Source organism: Mirounga angustirostris, unplaced genomic scaffold (genome assembly GCF_029215605.1).
Source record: "Mirounga angustirostris isolate CCGP_5_RB_7025 unplaced genomic scaffold, mMirAng1.0.hap1 SCAF_5, whole genome shotgun sequence".
Lineage (NCBI taxonomy): Eukaryota > Metazoa > Chordata > Mammalia > Carnivora > Phocidae > Mirounga > Mirounga angustirostris.
This window is the reverse complement of record NW_026991713.1, coordinates 83541655-83559315: the sequence shown is the minus strand read 5'-3', so window position 1 is coordinate 83559315 and position 17661 is coordinate 83541655. Positions and strand designations below refer to the sequence as shown.

The following is a 17661-nucleotide window of genomic DNA, read 5'->3' as shown; positions in this document are numbered from 1 at the left end:
AGTAGTAATCTTGTGGCTTCCTGTGGTGTTTTTTAACATTTATTGAACATGTATTCTTCTACTCTTTTATATCTCCTGTTGCTGGCAGAATATCGTAATATAGTGTTACAAAGTCAGAAATCGCTCCTTTTTTTTTTTTTTTGCCTCCCCAGGAGTTTCACCCAATTATTTCTAAATTAATAAATCCTCCCTTTCCCTTTTTTTTTTTTTTTAAGATTTTATTTATTTATTCATGAGAGACAGAGAGAGAGACAGAGGCAGAGGGAGAAGCAGGCTCCCCGCAGAGCAGGGAGCCCGATGCGGGACTCGATCCCAGGACCCTGGGATCATGACCTGAGCCGAAGGCAGACGCTTAACTGACTGAGCCACCCAGGCGTCCCCCTCCCTTTCCCTTTTAATAAATGGTCAAGTCATTTATGGGCCTCTTAGAGTTTTCTTTTCTCTCCTATTTAGAACTCTCTGAACTGCGATACCAACTATACACCCCTAGGTGGCATCTCCAACTACTTCCCAAGAAAAGAGAGTCCAAAGACCTAGGTTGGGGCTAAGTCGGCCACTTCATATCTGACTGAAGCATATCTTTCAACTTGTCTGTCACCAATGTTCTCACTGAAAGATCAGGACGACGTGAATCCCTGCCCCACCTGCCTCTCCTGACGCCAGTCCCATGCGCCTCACAGTTAAGCAGGGCTTTGGATACTCTCTTTTACGTGGCTCTTTTCCTCCAAAGGGTGGTTCCTATCTCTTTTATCTAATCATTTAAATTTCTGAGTAACTAGCAGGTATCGTTTATTTAAAAGACATTATATTTCATCACATAGAAGATGTTATCATATTATTTTCCAATAATACAGAAAAGAAGAACACTGAAAAAGAAACTAGGACTCAGTGTTTTTACAATAGTGTTATGGATCGTCCCGCAGTATCATCGAGAGATTTTTTTTCTGCTTTCGCTTGCACCCTTTGGCATGTGATACAGAGAATCACTTTGCGTCCAGCTTACCAACCACTTCTAATACAGTTGCATCTATGTGGGTGATTTTCTTCCCTCTTATTTTGCTGCTTTACAAGAAAATATAGAATTGTTTCCATCGTTTCCCCGAAATACTAGTTTGCTTATAAATCAAGTTGGCCACCCCACTGTTCTGTTTTCATGTCTTTTTTAATACCCAGTAGATATTCCAACTTTTCAGGGATATTTTAGATGCCAATCAAACTTGATATGTGCAGTGCCAATGATGCACAAACATCACTTAAGATGACAGGACAGGAGCAGCTCTGACCAAGGGCCTCCTCCCTCAGCCAGTGTCAACTATGTTTCAGCTTCTACCGGCTCAACAGAGGCTATAAAAGGCAGCTCAGTCTCAGAGATACTAAAATACAAAAAATGGTACATCTCATAATCAATAAAAGACATCATTTTATTTTGTGGGCATGCCTGCCTTCTGTCTTTCCCTTCACTAGTACTTGCAGTAGTAATTTATCAAATATGCCATCTGTCCTATCAATTTATATTCTGCCCTTGTCCATCATTTACACCACAACTCTGATTTTTAAGATGCTCTCCTCCTTGGCTGTTGCTGTGTGTGCAGGTGTGTGTCACTGTGTCACAGAGATCCAGATATGAGAGCTAATAATGGAAACTTAAGCCAAAATGCATATCATGATTTATAGATCAGCCAAACACTAAAACTCTGATTTAAAAAAAATCCTTCTATTAAACAAATTAAAGCAATTTAGTAATAGAAACTTCTAGAGACATGTTCTTATAATTCAAGTTGAAAGCCAAACATTTTTCAATAAGAATATATAACATTATTTTAACCAATATATAATCAAATACAATTATAATTAATAATTTCTAAAACTACATTCTATTTAATCCACATGGTTCATATGCTCCCGTAAAATTTATTACAAATATAAATTTAACAATAAAGTAATTTTCACAGAGACCATAGAAACATTCACAGACATACTAATAATTACTACCATCTTGGCCTTTTGTGTGAGGATAATTAGTAAAGTTCATTAATAGCTGAACAATCTGAATCACTGCATACATAATGAACTCCATGAAATGGAACTGTTCACAGATGGACCCCCACCATCTTCCCCAAAGAAGCTCTTAGCACATATGGAGTTTGGTAAGATAATTAGCCAGTTTCAGACTTTACATCTAAGGTTGCCTCCCACAGTTAAGCTGGGGCACAGATGCCTTGGCTCTAACTGAATATCTCTGTGAGTCGAGAGGGTGCCTCCACATTCCAGAGGGGCATGCAGTCAGTACAAGTGTAACACTTGCCAGGATTTCAATCTGAATATTCCTAGTAGAATTACGTTTTCAAGGCCCTCTCTGCCCCTAAGTGCCATCATTCAGAGCACAGACCACATTGATCCCAGATGAAACAGTCCCTCCATCATTTATACACACACACACATCATATATAAAAATGCCTGGATATATGAGAAATCTGAAGAGTAAGAGAAGGTGAGAGGGAGGTCACGGGGAAATAATATCAGAACACATAGTTTCCGGAAAACCATTTACAACTGATTTTAGACATTTCAGTTCTTTTCTAGCCAACCTGCCTAAGGTTGCCAGAGATTTCTCTCCTGCTCCTTCACCACCTCTCCCTTCTCTAGCCTTCTTTTTTCCTTATCTCCCCTCTTTTGGCTCATCCCAGTGGTTCTATACTTTTCTACTACTCACATTCAACTCTGGAATCAACACCATGCTCCCGAGTCTCTCCCTAACTCCCAGAAGTCTGCAAGAAAGAGTTCCATACACAGCAGCACAATTGCTAAACAAAATTCTGGTGCCAACTGTTAACAACATTTTTCCTGCCATGCTATATGCAGAGAGTGGCTGAGTAACTTATCTCAGATCACACAGCCAATGCCATCCCACTGGTTTTCAGAAATCCACTTTCACTTTTTCCTTTCCTTCCACTCTAATTGAAACTCACTGACATTCTGCTGATTAGGAAAACTATACAACTGAAGTACACATTAAAAAGGAGGCTGAGGAGGAGCAGGTACAAATTTTTGGTATGGTGGTGTGAATATAAATCCTGTGTAAAGATTCCTAAACTGGTACTCTTGCTGAGTCCACCCCTAATGTTTTATCACTGGGATGTAAGCCATTCTCAATGGACCTGCATGAAATTACCAAGAGAATTTAGGCTACTCCAATATCTATCTACTAATTATGAACCAAGGCTTTTAGAGTAACAGTTGCTCTGAACTGCTATTTAATGCTAAGGATTAGAAGATGACAGCGGGGAGGGAGGAAGGAAATAAAGGGACACTTGATGTAATAACGATTCTGTGTTAGGAGCTGGGTTCTTGGTGCCAAGCTCACCTCCACTGCTCCCAGGACACACAATAGTGTGTAGGTCCTGGATTTGGTCTCCTGACCTTAGCATTGAGATCAGAGTTTTATATCTCATGGTTGGCTTTAGTTCCCTGATTTTCTGTTTTTTAGGGTTTTTTTAGTTTGGGGGAGAAGTGTGAAGATACCCTTGGAGAGTCCCTGAATTTGATAAGCCCAATAATACAGTTGAAAATATGTTTTATCCAAGAACAAAATGTATTCCAAAAGGAGAATCCTCTTGAGTAGCGACGCTGGATGTCAGTCAGAACAGCTTCTACTGGACACCGTTATATTATCTCATCTATTTCTCAGCAATCCTCAAGACAATTTTATTCTCACTTGACAGATGGGAGGTTAAGAAACTAATGTTACACAGCCAGCAAGTAGAAGCCCATTAGTACTGGCACCAGAATTTGAACACAAATCCGTTTAAAGCCAAACTTGCGTGCCTCACCACTACATCATATTGTCTCTCACACACAAATTCATGAAGATCTGTACCTTTTTAGAGGCATCTCTTCCCTATCTTCTACTTGCTCTCCCTAGTTCCAGTTTTAGTATCTGCTTCTTAATTCTCTTACATCATGACAGACGTTAGACTGAACGGCTATCAGTGAATGCCAAGTCTTGATGCAAACACTGATAAGCTGCTCTGAGTTTGGAGAGAAAAGAAAAAGAAGTCATCCAGCAGAACAAATACAGAAGTTTTAGGAGCACAGTCTGGGACGTGAGTCATATAGAATTTTAAAGAGAACCTGCTATAACCTTCTTTAGATCAAAGTTATTTTCCTGAATTCTCAAATTATCTTTAAAGTACATAAATAAAATAAATAATTGTTCTCCCTGCCAATATCGCTACAGTCCCAGTTGTCTTTAGCAAAATCAGGGGCAATAATCATTGGATGAAGTCTGTTCCAATTGTATGGGAAGAGATTACCCAGGCCCTATTTGATATTAAGAACCTCAACATAAATACTGGGGTTTCGGGCGCCTGGGTGGCTCAGTTGGTTAAGCGACTGCCTTCGGCTCAGGTCATGATCCTGGAGTCCCGGGATCGAGTCCCGCATCGGGCTCCCTGCTCGGCAGGGAGCCTGCTTCTCCCTCTGACCCTCCCCCCTCTCATGCTCTCTCTATCTCATTCTCTCTCTCAAATAAATAAATAAAATCTTAAAAAAAAAAAAAGACCTATTCTTTAAAAAATAAATAAATAAATAAATAAATACTGGGGTTTCATATCATCCTAATGAATTAAAAGGTATGCATTTACAAATTTTAAAATGTTAATTCTACCACTGATTTACACTTCATTTGTCCTAAAAACTTTTTTGTTTCCTAATTCATGTCAACTTTAAAAAAAAAAAAAGAGTAAGTTTTCCCACCTGAGTATTCCACTAATACTCTTTTGAAATCTCTGTTACTAAAAAGTCATCTCCTCATCTTAAGACCATAAGTATTTTAACTGACATCAAAGGGAAAAAAATCTCCTTTTATAAGACAATTCAAACCACATCATTCAAATTTGATTTGTAAAATTTGGTTTAAAGGAGATTTTAAAATATATTTATTCACTTACTTATTCATTCCATAAACATTTGGTCTGCACGTCTTGTATGCCAAACAACATGCTGGGGTCTCAGGAACACAGATGAAGGAGTCTTGACCCCAAGCTGCTCACACCTATATTAACCCCCTAATATGCTTACATGGAAACACACACACACTCAGAATCCTGCTGCTCTTTGCTAGTGGCAGCAAATAATCATTTCCCAAGTTGGGGCCTCAAAGCATAAAAATGAATTCTTAATGTCATAATAGGACAATCAATTAAGTTTCAGTTTTTACCTTTAACAATCATTTGCTCCAATATATACTGGACTCCTGGTATGGGCAAATGGCTAATTGAGTTTTCAGCTCTACTGGAAAACTCTTTGAAAGCAAGCTTTGAGAACTCTCATCTCTATTTTTACATCATGCTACTGTAGAATGACTCAGGCTCAGCCAGTAAATTTTAAGCATTTGTGAGTAATGGAACCCATGGAAAATCTGATAAAAAAAAATACATGCACATATATGAAATTTTTCTATAAACTTCAGAAGTGGTGCAGGGAACCCCCAAGACCCTGGTACAGACCATTCAATAGGACCACGGGAATGTCTGCTGACTGTGAGCAACCTCAGGGTGTGAACTTCAGTTGTGTCTCATTCAAGTTAGTATTCCTTGTCCCAGAGCAGATTTCAAAGAGTATTGTTGAATGAGCACCTTGGCAACACTGTCCTTACGAAGCTTCCATTGTTACTTCCCTCTCCCCCCAAAACTTCCAAATCCTCAACTTCCACTTACATACTTTTCTAAAACTTACTTGCTGAAGCCTAATCTGACAGTCTAGGCAACTATCTCTTTTCCAGACTCTACTTCCATAATTTTCCCTCCTCCACTTCACAAAAGGCATACCTCCTACCACCCAAATGTTATAATGAAGCATTGTCCCAGAGTGTAAAAACCACTCCGGCCAGCAAAAACATTTCCAAGATACACAATGTCTAAGGGAGTGTCCCTTGAGAAAAAGCAAAAAGATCCTTATAAGAAATACAAAGAGGTTATACCTCATTTTATCCAGGGGATAAACTATTGGCAACTCCCATACCTTACTTATATGTTGAATAATTAGAATTCAGAAGTAAGATGATTATATGGGTCAGATTTTAACACTTACTTGAATTAAAAGGTGGTCAGCCTTTCTCTGACAGAAAGCTCAACTTACGAATTCCTTTGACAAAGAACACTGAGGACGTGTAACATCCAAAGACCTAAATCTGCACTTTTGAGATTTTGGCAATATATATTTAAAGCATATGCACAATATAGAATACACTGAAAGTACATACTTGGTGACAATTTAAGCTTATGCCAAAAAAATTAGATAACTTAAAAATGATCAAGGAAATAACGATGGATTTTTAAAATAATTTTTTTTAAAGATTTTATGGGGCGCCTGGGTGGCTCAGTCATTAAGCATCTGCCTTCGGCTCAGGTCATGATCCCAGGGTCCTGGGATCGAGCACCGCAGTGGGCTCCCTGCTCCGTGGGAAGCCTGCTTCTCCCTCTCCCACTCCCCGTGCTTGTGTTCCTTCTCTCACTGTGTGTCTCTCTCTCTGTCAAGTAAATAAATAAAATCTTAAAAAAAATATATTTTATTTATTTATTTTGAGAGAGAGAGTGTGTACAAGCAGGCGGTGGGGTAGAGGAAGAGGGAGAGAGAGAATCTCAAGCAGACTCCACGCTGAGCTCAGAGCCCGATGTGGGGCTCAATCTCACAACCCCAAGATCATGACCTGAGCTGAAATCAAGAGTTGGATGCTCAACCAACTGAGTCACCCCAGCGCCCCTGGGTTAAATTTCTTAAATATGAAAAATGAAACTATAAATGCACTAGAAAAATACAGGACAATATTTTTTTCAATGGAAGGGATGTGGGTAAGGAAGATCATCCAAAGAAAGATTGTTTTTTTTAAAAGAAGCCATAAAGGAAAAGACTACAAATTTCATTGCATAAAACATATTAAATTTTGAAAGGACATCAGTTAAAAGATCAATGAGAGGCTGGAAGAAAATATTTGCTACATATACAGCAAACATATCTATAATATAAACAGTTAACACCTATAATATAAACAGTTCCTATAGACCAACAGGAAAATATTTTTTAAAAAGAAAAATAGCACAAAATGAGCAAAAAATACAAGAAGGCAATTCACAGAGAAAATACTAACAGTCAATACTCACTCAGCCCTTGCTGTGTTCAGAAAAAAAAATGCATATTAAGTAAAAAATAATATATCATCTCGCCCCCAATAAATTGCCAAAAATTTAAAAGATTAATAGTACATAATGTTGCTTTTAGTATTGGGAAACAGGCAGTCTTATCCTTTACAAAAGAGAAAGTAAATGGTACATTTTGGAGAGGTGATTTCACAGTATCTGCCAAAATTAAGAACTGTTTGGTTGTATTTCTAGACATTTATTATATGGGAATGCTTACTCATGAACCAAAATGAGTAGTGCAACATTGCTTATAGCACATATGTGCTGGTCACTTGAATAAGATTCCCTTAGATGACAAGTGCCTGAGCCCACAACGTCTGGGTATTTCAGTCTTAATTGCTAGCTATGCAGGAGAGTATAAGGCAATGTTTCACTTTTCTTTTCACAGAGATTGAGTCATTCTCTACAATGAGCAATCCTTGGACAAACAACCCATAGTTTACTGATGGGCTTTGTCAACTAGAGACCAACCCCCAAAAGCTTCCACAGCAGCTGTCTAAGATGTCCAGAACTGATTTGGGAGCAAGAATTTTCCACCTGCTTTCCCAAATCTGATTGAACGCAATATAAGGTAATGTAATATCATCCTTCCTGTATATCATTCCTGTATATTCTGACAATTTTGCTATTTTCATGCATACATATGCAGTAGATGGGTCATTTCCTTTTTTTAAATTTTTTAACAAAACTAATTATTAATTCAGTTCACCAATCAATGCCAATCAATGAATTGGGACTAGAAAGTAGTAGATATGAGTAAGCAGGTGGTTGTATTGCTTCTTTGAGTAAAACAATGATTCTCATGTTATTTCTACCATCTCTAAAGGCAAGAAACAGAATCCCAGAAGAAGCATAAAATAGTGTTTAGATTCCCATAATCCTGCTAAGTTTATTTACAATTCCCTCCTTCATCCTTCCTGCCTGTCCAGATGGTTTTCTTCTTTGTTTCTCAAACTGAATTATGTTCATTGCCTTAAGATGTTAAATACTTCAAGGGCCTTCCTCTTTAGTTCCTCACAAACAGAAGTCATAAACTCTTACCTTTGCCGAATTATGCTGGGGTTAGCTGTCACTAAATGACTTTTGGATCCAACATCTTTAGTGTATTCACTTGACAAAGGAGGAAGATTGCATCTAGAGAAACAAAACATTTTAGAATGATTTACAACCTTTTAAATCAAGTCAGTTATCATGACAAATAGGAATTTTACTAGATCTAGCTCAACTCATAAATAATCATTTTTATCACCTCTCCCTTTTAACAGTCATTAGATGATTAACTATAACCATCTTCAAAACGCAGTCATAAAAACAAGTCCTGTTTTAGAAGAAAATGTCAACTACCACAGAGTTAAGTAATCTATTAAAAAGAAGACATTAACTAGAATGAATTTATTCCATTCAAAATATTTTGGGGGTGGTAGGACAGGAAGTATTAGGCTTGAAACCAGAGCTCAGGAGGGTGTGGTACATAAGGACACAGGGCTTGCAGTGTTCTCTGTATACCCAGAAAATTCAAGACACAGGGGAGAATTGTATTTGCTTGTGGTTTTCTTTCTGTTCCCAAATTCTAAATTATAACAGTACATTCAGAGCAAACTCTGCCACCTAGATCAATGCATGTCCAACTTCTGTGTACATGATCAATGTATGGGTTGACTACTGGTGAAACACAATGATTTGCTATCTAAAGAAATGCATTGATTCTCCACTGTCCCAGTTCAGCCAAGGGAAAGAGTATACGTGATGCTTTCCTGGTGACAAAAATAACTCCCCTCTCTCACACATACACACACACACACACCACCCCAGCCCCGATTGCTTTCCTTGGCCACAATGTCTTATGAATGTTTACAATGGAAAATATGGCAACTACAAATCCAAATCCCACGGCTTTCTGCCCTTGGAACTTCAGGCAAGTTAATTCATCTGCCTGGCCTTGGTTTCCTCACGACACAAAATGAAGATAATAACTTTTCTTTAATGAGGTTGTTGTAAGGATTACAGTAAGAAATGTATATAAAAAGTCCCTACCTTGATACCTCACACATAGTAAAAACTCGAAAATATCGTGTATCAGAAATATATTTATAATCAAATATATACTTTTTATGAAGACCCTAAATGAATCTGTAGATCCCATTAGGTTTTCTTTTATTACTCTGTCCTAATTTCTCCTCTCCACCCCTAGCTCTAACTTGACTCCTACCATATCAGAGCATCTCTAACTCTTGCCTACTTAAAATAAAACATCATTTATTTGTAGGTAAAGAGATATAAACATTAAGGTCTCTGCCATCCCCCAACTATTAAATTTACCCCACAAATTTCCCCAGGACATGGAATTGTCCATGCACCCACTCAGCTGATCAGCTCAAGTTCCTTGATGTTGTCTTGTGACTCCTACCACATCAGGGCATCTTGGGCGGAATTTGTCTCAGTTGATTTGGAATCTTTCTTTCATCTGCTCTACAGTAAAGAGATGCTGGATCTTCAGGCAGCTACCCACAGATTATTTAGTCAGCAAGTTGGTGACTTTTGCTGAGTGCCCATTGAGTGGTCACTGTTAGGGTCTGGGGAGCAGGGAGAGCCAAGTCACAGGGCCTCCTCTTGAGGTGTTTATAGTCTCATGGTCGCACCATATCCCATGTAGTTTCTGAAGACACTTGTGAGGGAGTGAGCTTCAGTGTTACCAACCAGGCTCATCTGGCAGGAGTGCTGACTATGGTCTTGTGATTTAACTGATCTTTGCAAAGATGAAGGTGACTTTCAGGATAAAACATAAGCTAAAATTTGAGCATTTATGTCTTAAGGAAGCTTTGATCTTGATGGTCCTTCATAACATTCAAGAATCAAACACATTATACCAAAACTGTAACCTCTGAATACTGCTGGAGAATGCAGTCAACCTGTTTTGTCATTAATGAAACATGTCAGTTTTAATGAACAAATACTTTGTTTTTCTGTGTGTTCCTTGTAGTTCGATCCATGGCTCATATGCCTGGGTTCCTTCATACCTTCTATCACAGTAAAAGCTCAAGAAAAACTTCTGGATACTGATTGTCAAATCCTACAACACAAGGAAATGCTTAAAGTAATTAAGATAATATTTTATAAATGCATTTCTGGAAAATAATGATACTGCATTTTGGTGTAAATATCGGTCTTAAGTTCTTCAAGTGCAAATGTCTATGACACTTCCTTGTAGCTCTTAGAAAAAGCACACTGTAATTTTAGTTCCTCGATTCCTAAATTGATAATAACATAGATTTATATAAAAGGCACATTTAATACAAATTGTTTCTAATAAGGCATAATTGTGTAAAAGTGTTTCAAACTTTGCATTATCGCTCATTGGCACAATTAACAGATATTAATGGCTAATGTATGTTAGTAACTGTGCTCATGATCCTAAAAGATGTGATCACAGAATTGATGAAAGATAAATATCCTTTGAATTGGGGCATAGAGGTAGCAGGGGAATGGGCTTGGTGAAGAGGAATCTTTAAATAGAAAAAAGTCATAAAATTACTTTTTAAATGTTATGCATATCATTCATCATCAGGGAACTACAAATTAAAACTACAATGAGATATCACCTCACACCTCTCAGAATGGCTAAAATCAGCAACACAAGAAACAACAGGTATTGTTGAGGATGTGCAGAAAGGGGAACCCTCTTGCACTATTGGTAGGAATACAAACAGGTACAGCCACTCTGGAAAAGCGTATGGAGGTTCCTTAAAAAGCTAAAAATAGGGCGCCTGGGTGGCTCAGTTGGTTAAGCATCTGGGTTCAGCTCAGGTCATGATCCCAGGGTCCTGGGATTGAGTCCTGCATCAGGCTCCCTGCTCAGCGGGGAGTCTGCTTCTCCCTCTTCCTCTACCCCTCCCCCCACTGCTTGTGCTCTCACTCTCTCTCTCTCAAATAAATAAAATCTTTTAAAATTTTTTTGAAAAAAAAAAAAAAGGTTAAAACTAGAACTATCCTACGACCCAGCAATTGCACTACTAGGTATTTAACCCAAAAATACAAAAACACAAATTCAAAGGATACATGTACTCTGATGTTTATAGTAGCATTATTTACAATAGCCAAAATAGGAAAGCAGCCCAAGTGTCCATTGATTGATGAATGGATAAAGAAGTGATATATAACGGGTAAAGAAGTGTTAAAGAAGTGATAAGTGTCATTTCATGACAACAGAATATTACTTAGCCATCAAAAAGAATAAAATCTTGCCATTTGCAGTGACATGGATGGAGCTAGAGAGTATTGTGCTAGGTGAAATATATCAGAGAAAGAGAAATACCATATGATTTCACTCATATATGGAATTTAGAAGACAAAACAAATGAGCATAGGGAAAAAGAGAGAGAGAGAGGCAAACCAGGAAACAGACTCTTAACTATAGAGAATAAACTGACGGTTATCAGAGAGGAGGCAGGCGAGGGGGATGGGTTGAATAGGTGGTGGGGACTGAGGGGTGAACCTGTTGTGATGAGCACCGGGTGTTTCTGGAAGTGCTGAATCGCTATGTTGCACACCTAAAACCTAGTATTACACTGCATGTTAACTGGAATTTAAATAAAAACTTTAAAAGTGTTACGCATATTTAAGTATGTAAAACACACATTTGAGCATAATTCTACCGCACCAAAATGATGTTGTCCTCACTTGTATCCCTGAGCCACACAAATCATCTCCAAGATGCAAGCATGTTACCTTTGTCTTGCAGACCTTCCAGATAAATTGTATTCAATAATATTATTTTTTAAAGTGTTACTTTGGACTATAGAGCAAATGTTTACTTTGAAAAACAAGAAATAGATGTTTAGCATTAGAAAATGTACTTGAAGGGGCGCCTGGGTGGCTCAGTTGGTTAAGCGACTGCCTTCGGCTCAAGTCATGATCCTGGAGTCCCTGGATCGAGTCCCGCATCGGGCTCCCTGCTCGGCAGGGAGTCTGCTTCTCCCTCTAACCCTCCCCCCTCTCATGTGCTCTCTCTCTCTCAGTCTCTCTCCTCAAATAAATAAATAAAATCTTTAAAAAAAAAAAAAAAGAAAATGTACTTGAGGGGTGCCTGGGTGGTTCAATCGGTTAAGCATTTGGCTTCGGCTCAGGTCATGATTCTGGGGCCCTGGGATCGAGCCCTGCGTCGGGCTCCCTGCTCATCCAGAGTCTGCTTCTCCCTCTTCCTCTACCCGCTCCTCCCCCCTGCTCATGCTCTCTCTCTCTAAAATAAGTAAATAAAATCTTAAAAAAAAAAAAAAGATAAGAAAATGTACTTGAAAATGTCTAGGCAAAGAAAATTATAATACTGTTATATCCTAATACTGAAAAACACTTTGAACTGTAATGTGGTATATCACTGTGTGCAGGTAAGGCTATTTTTGGATCTGTTCTCTCACTGTAACTCTCCATGCACCCTATAGTCTAAGATCAGACATACTACATGCTTTCTAATCATATGTATTCACTAAATGTTTAACTTGAACGTATGATACTACCCGAATTTTCTCAGGGCACCCAAAAAATGTGTATGAAGCAACCATTTATAAGTAGAACCATAAGTGGTCAAATAAGAATAATTTATAAACAATTTATAACACTTAATTGTGGCACCTGGGTGGCTCAGTCGTTAAACGTCTGCCTTCAGCTCAGGTCATGATCCCAGGGTCCTGGGATCAAGCCCCACATCGGGCTCCTGAGTCAGTGGGAAGTCTGCTTCTCCCTCTCCCACTCCCCCTGCTTGTGTTCCCTCTCTCGCTCTCTCTCTGTCAAATAAATAAATAAAATCTTTAAAAAAAAAAAACAAACCACTTAATTACTCCCATATTGTAAACCTTAAATGAGGCTTTTAAAAAATTCAAATATATTATGAAAATGGCCCTATTCTTTGCAGGGGTTCGACATGGTGGCATAGGAAGACCCTGAACTGACCTTCTCGCATTGGTACACCAAATCTACAGCTACTGATAGAATAATTTTCCCTGGAAAAGACCTGAAAATAAGCTGAATAGCAACTCCACAACAAAAGATAAAAGGACCACATCAAGAAAGGTGGGAGAGGCAGAGACATAGTCTTGTCAAAAACCCTATTCCTGGCACGGCAAGCCACCAGTAGGAGGGATCTCACAAATACAGAGCCTGTCCCTAACGAGCAAGGTATTTGATCCCCACATCATGTACCCCAACCCTTGGGACCTGCACCAGAGAGACAGGATCTGAAACATCTGGCTTTGAAAACCAGCATGGCTTATACCTAGAAGACCCAAAGGACTGTAGGAAATGGAGACTCCCATCTTAAAAGGGCTCAGGCACAGGCTCATTACCTTGGGTCCCAGTGCAAAAACAGCAAGCTGAAAAGCACCTAGACCATATGTGAAAGAAATTCATTGGCTAATCTTAAAGCATCTGCCAGAAGGGCAAGGGTCTGCTGGAATTCTCTCCAGGGATGGAGGTGCTGGCACCATTTTTGCATTCTCCTACCTTGCTGGTGCTGCTTGCCCTGGAATGGTGCTCCCATTCCCCCCTTTAAAAGATGTAAAATGCCAAACTCAGCAGGTGATGTGCCAGCATCCTAGCACTCATCTGCCCTGCCAAAGTCTGTGGAAGGGTATACCCCAGTCTGGCACTCTTCTGTGGATCCATGCTGCCTAAACCAGCAGGTGCTTTCAGAACACACAAGGGATGCCCCTTAAACACCTGTCTCTGGCCAAGGGGAACTTGTGTATCTGGGCCCCACAGGTCTGAAACAATTAGAGAAACAGTTCCTGGCAAGCTACAACTCCCAGGTCAGATGCAGGCAGCAGACTAAAACACACCGTCCTTGGGCCCCATTTGGTGCCCTTCCTCTCTTGTTCATGCCTCTCAGAGCCCACTTCCTATCCAGCCCAGACTTCAAGGTATGTCACCTCACACTCTCTCTAGCCAGGATTCTCCGTGTTGTCACTCCCCTCCTTCCTCCCTCTTACCCAGACAATCCCAAACCCATGTCAATCCAATCACTTGCTGTCTTCACTTCTGGTCAAAATCACCCAACAGAGCAGGTTGATGCCACTAGAGGTAGATGGTCTCCACCCCTGGCTGAATGCATCTTAGCGGTTTTTTACACACCCCTGCAGAAGCCTCCTGTGTTCCCCTTCAAGTGACATACATGTCACCACTCTGCTCAGTCCTTTAACCAAACTTCCTCGCTGCTCAAAAGTTCTGCCCCCACCTTCCTTCCAGTTGTCCCAGCCGTACACAGATCAGATCTGTCTTCAAATCCCACTTGCTATATATCCCACTTGCTTTGTTTGTGAAAAACAAAGATGAAAAGGGTGTAGAGTGAAATGAATAAATGAAAACGTTTATTTATAAACAATCTTTGAAGTTTTTATCACCCGACTATATAATCTAAAGCAAAATCTAAGTGTTTCTACTTTTGGGTCTCCCCAGGACGTCTGAGCCCTTCTTGGTTTTGTACTTTCTTGGGGCATGTTCCCTTGCTCCCTGGCCCTCTCCTACACTCACTTGTATATGAACTTGAAGGGAAGCTAAAGAGCAGTTACAACTGATTAATCACAAGTGACTAGCTTTGAAAGGCCCCAGGGCTTGTGGAAGGGGTAGGGAAAAGGAGAGAAGGCAGAGGCCGCGCTGTGGGTGCTCTCTCTTACCGCATGACAAAATTTGCTTCATCTATTTGACGGCCACAGCCACTCTTCTTCAGAATCCCACCATTTCCCACCACCGCGCATTTCTTCAAGGGCAGCTGGAATGGGGTTGCCTAGCAACAGAAAACAAGGCGGGTTTTCACTGCAGAGAACACACAACCGCTCACAAAATCATTGTTTACAGCAGACCCGTTGGAAGAATTTGATTGAAGACTGGGCAGACCAAAAGAGCATGGAAAAAGAAAGATGCCAAGAAGTCTGTAAGGAATAAACTATCCTGTTCCTTTGAAACTAAAAAAAAATAATAAATAAACAATAAAAAAATTAATTCCCTGAAGTGTATTTAAATATAACATATTTTGAATCAAACTGACCATGTACATTGTAGAGAGTGGCTGCTAGGGAAAAGAGAAAAATCCATACTAAGCATAGGATTAGTTTTAAAGGCATTAAACTGGGAACAAGCTCAAATGGATTCTATCTCCCTATCTGAACGCAATTTCATTCATTCCTACAATCTGCAATTCACTCAACAAACAGTGGCTGAGTGTTGCCTATGCTGTTAGGGGTAAATACAAAAAGATACCGAAAGTCAGAGGCCTCAGGACTCACAGTTTGGGATGGAGGGGGACTATGAACATAGAAACTTATCTAACAGACTTTAACGTAATGCTGAAATTGTTGTAGAAGACGTATGCTCTAAGTGCTATGGAGAATCCCACACAGGAGGAAAAGGGCAAATTTCTGCCAAGCCAACTCAGGGAAAGCTTTCTCACTCGAGATGAATCTTAAAGGATGAATAGGATTTTGCCAGGCAGAGAAGCAGTATAAACAAAGGCATAAAGTATGCTGAAAGTAAATGCTGTGTTTATGAGAAAATGTACACTCTGGGTGGGTCTGTCTAGAACTTGGGAGGCGCTAAGGGGCAAGGGACTTGTGCAAACCAGACAGCATGTGACTTTCTTTCTGCAAACATTGAACTGAACTGCAAAGAAAATGTCCAGTGTACCTGAGTGTTCCCTGAAGTGCTATTTATAGTACCAGGGACTGTCAAAACCTAGCAATAGCCCCTGGAAGTGAAATGCGTCATTCAGTGTCTTTTAGCTGGATCAGCAAGAACCACGAAGTACAGAATCTCCTGCTTGCTGAAACAATACTTATTGGTTGCAGTTCTTTGGAGGAAGAACTTACATCTATAGAACTGGTACATAAAATAACCATTCTGATATTAAGTAGGCCATTCTGCATGAATTTGAAGCAAATATGGATTATACCAGAAGAATAAATGAAATACATGAATATATACTCTAAGAGCTTCACATAGGCCCAAAGTAATTAAACCGGAAAATAAAATTCCAAGAGTCTGTGTGATCACTAGGAGCTAAGGTCGGCACTTAATGCAGCACAAGAAAAAATTTTACTTCCTCTATTTCTAGTATGTGAAAGGAACAGCCAGTGCTATGAAAATATAGTTGATAAAGATACAGTACTTAAATGGTAAAGTCTAAGCATTTGCCCACAGACAATTAAGAATTCCCTGCATGACTGCAACAGAGAAAACAGTCTAGTGAACTCCAGAGAGGGATACAGAGAAGAAAGACAGGCAAAGGCCAGCACTCTAACATGTCCAGATTGATCCAGGGTTATATGTGGCATTTTCCTCAGTCAGTCCTCAGGAGGGTTTAAAGTCAACATTAGAAATACATTGGTTAGATCTACCGAAACAAGGCAGAGGATCATAGGAGAAGAGAGGAAAAAATGAAACAAGATGAAATCAGAGAAGGAGACAAACCATAAGAGATTCTTAATCTTAGGAAAAAACTGAGGGTTGCTGGAGGGGAAAGGGGTGGTGGGATGTGGGAACAGGGTGATGGACATTGGGGAGGGTATGTGTTATAATGAGCACTGGGTATTATATAAGACTGATGAATCACAGACCTGTACCCCTGAAACATAATACATTATATATTAATTCATTGAATTTAAATTAAAAAAAGAAAATATATTTATATATAAAAAAATAAAAGTGCAAAAAAAAGAGAAATACATTGGTTAGATCTATGTTAGATGTAGATTTAAGTTTATATGCTCAAATTAGCTATTCATTTATTCCACAAGTATTTACTGAGTGCCTACTATGTTCCAGGCACTGTTCTGGGTGACAGGGACATATGTAATAATCCCTGTTCCTATGGAGCTTACATTCTCATGAGTAAAGACAAATGAGTGGAATGAACAGTATGTCAGATGGCGATATGGGCTGTGGAGAGAAACAAATCACTGGCATGAAACAATCAGGAAATGGCTTTTGAAGAACTGCAATTCAAATAGGGTGGCTGGGAAAGACCTCAAAGGAGACATGTGAGCAAATCCTTTTGAAAATGAGGTGGTGGGCATTATGGACATCCAGGGGGAACTGCTGTTGCTGACCTTGAGGAAGGAACATTCATGGGGTACAAAAGGAAGAGCAAAGACCCCATTGTGTCCGGAGATGAGTAAGCAGGGGATTGACAGGTAGAAGAGAAAATCAGAGTTAACTGGCGGAGAGACCGGAGAACAAATTCTGTAGGGCCTTGAAGGGTATGATAAAGACTTTGGGTTTTGTTCCAAGGTGAACATCAAGTCAAGGTAGGGAGAGCAGAGGAGTGACGTTATGCCATATTTTGGAACAACCACTCTGTCTCTGTGTGAACAGGCTACAAGATGTCATGGGTGGAAAGAAAGGAACCAGTCAGGAGTCTCCTGTAACAGTGGACTAGAGATTCTGGTGGCTTGGATGAGGGTAATGGCAGTGGGGATGGTGA

The 17661-nt window shown here is 39.6% G+C and overlaps 1 protein-coding gene across 1 annotated transcript in view; it reads right to left on the bottom strand.

Moving 5' to 3' along the window:
• The window catches only part of ST8SIA1 (ST8 alpha-N-acetyl-neuraminide alpha-2,8-sialyltransferase 1), a 148094-nt gene that overhangs the window by 47912 nt on the left and 82521 nt on the right, over positions 1-17661 (bottom strand). The window contains exons 3-4 of the mRNA XM_045873762.3: positions 14861-14970; positions 8241-8333 (exon numbers count right to left, since the gene is read on the bottom strand). Coding sequence (XP_045729718.1) covers positions 8241-8333; positions 14861-14970 — 203 coding nt within the window. The remainder of the gene's footprint in view (positions 1-8240; positions 8334-14860; positions 14971-17661) is intronic.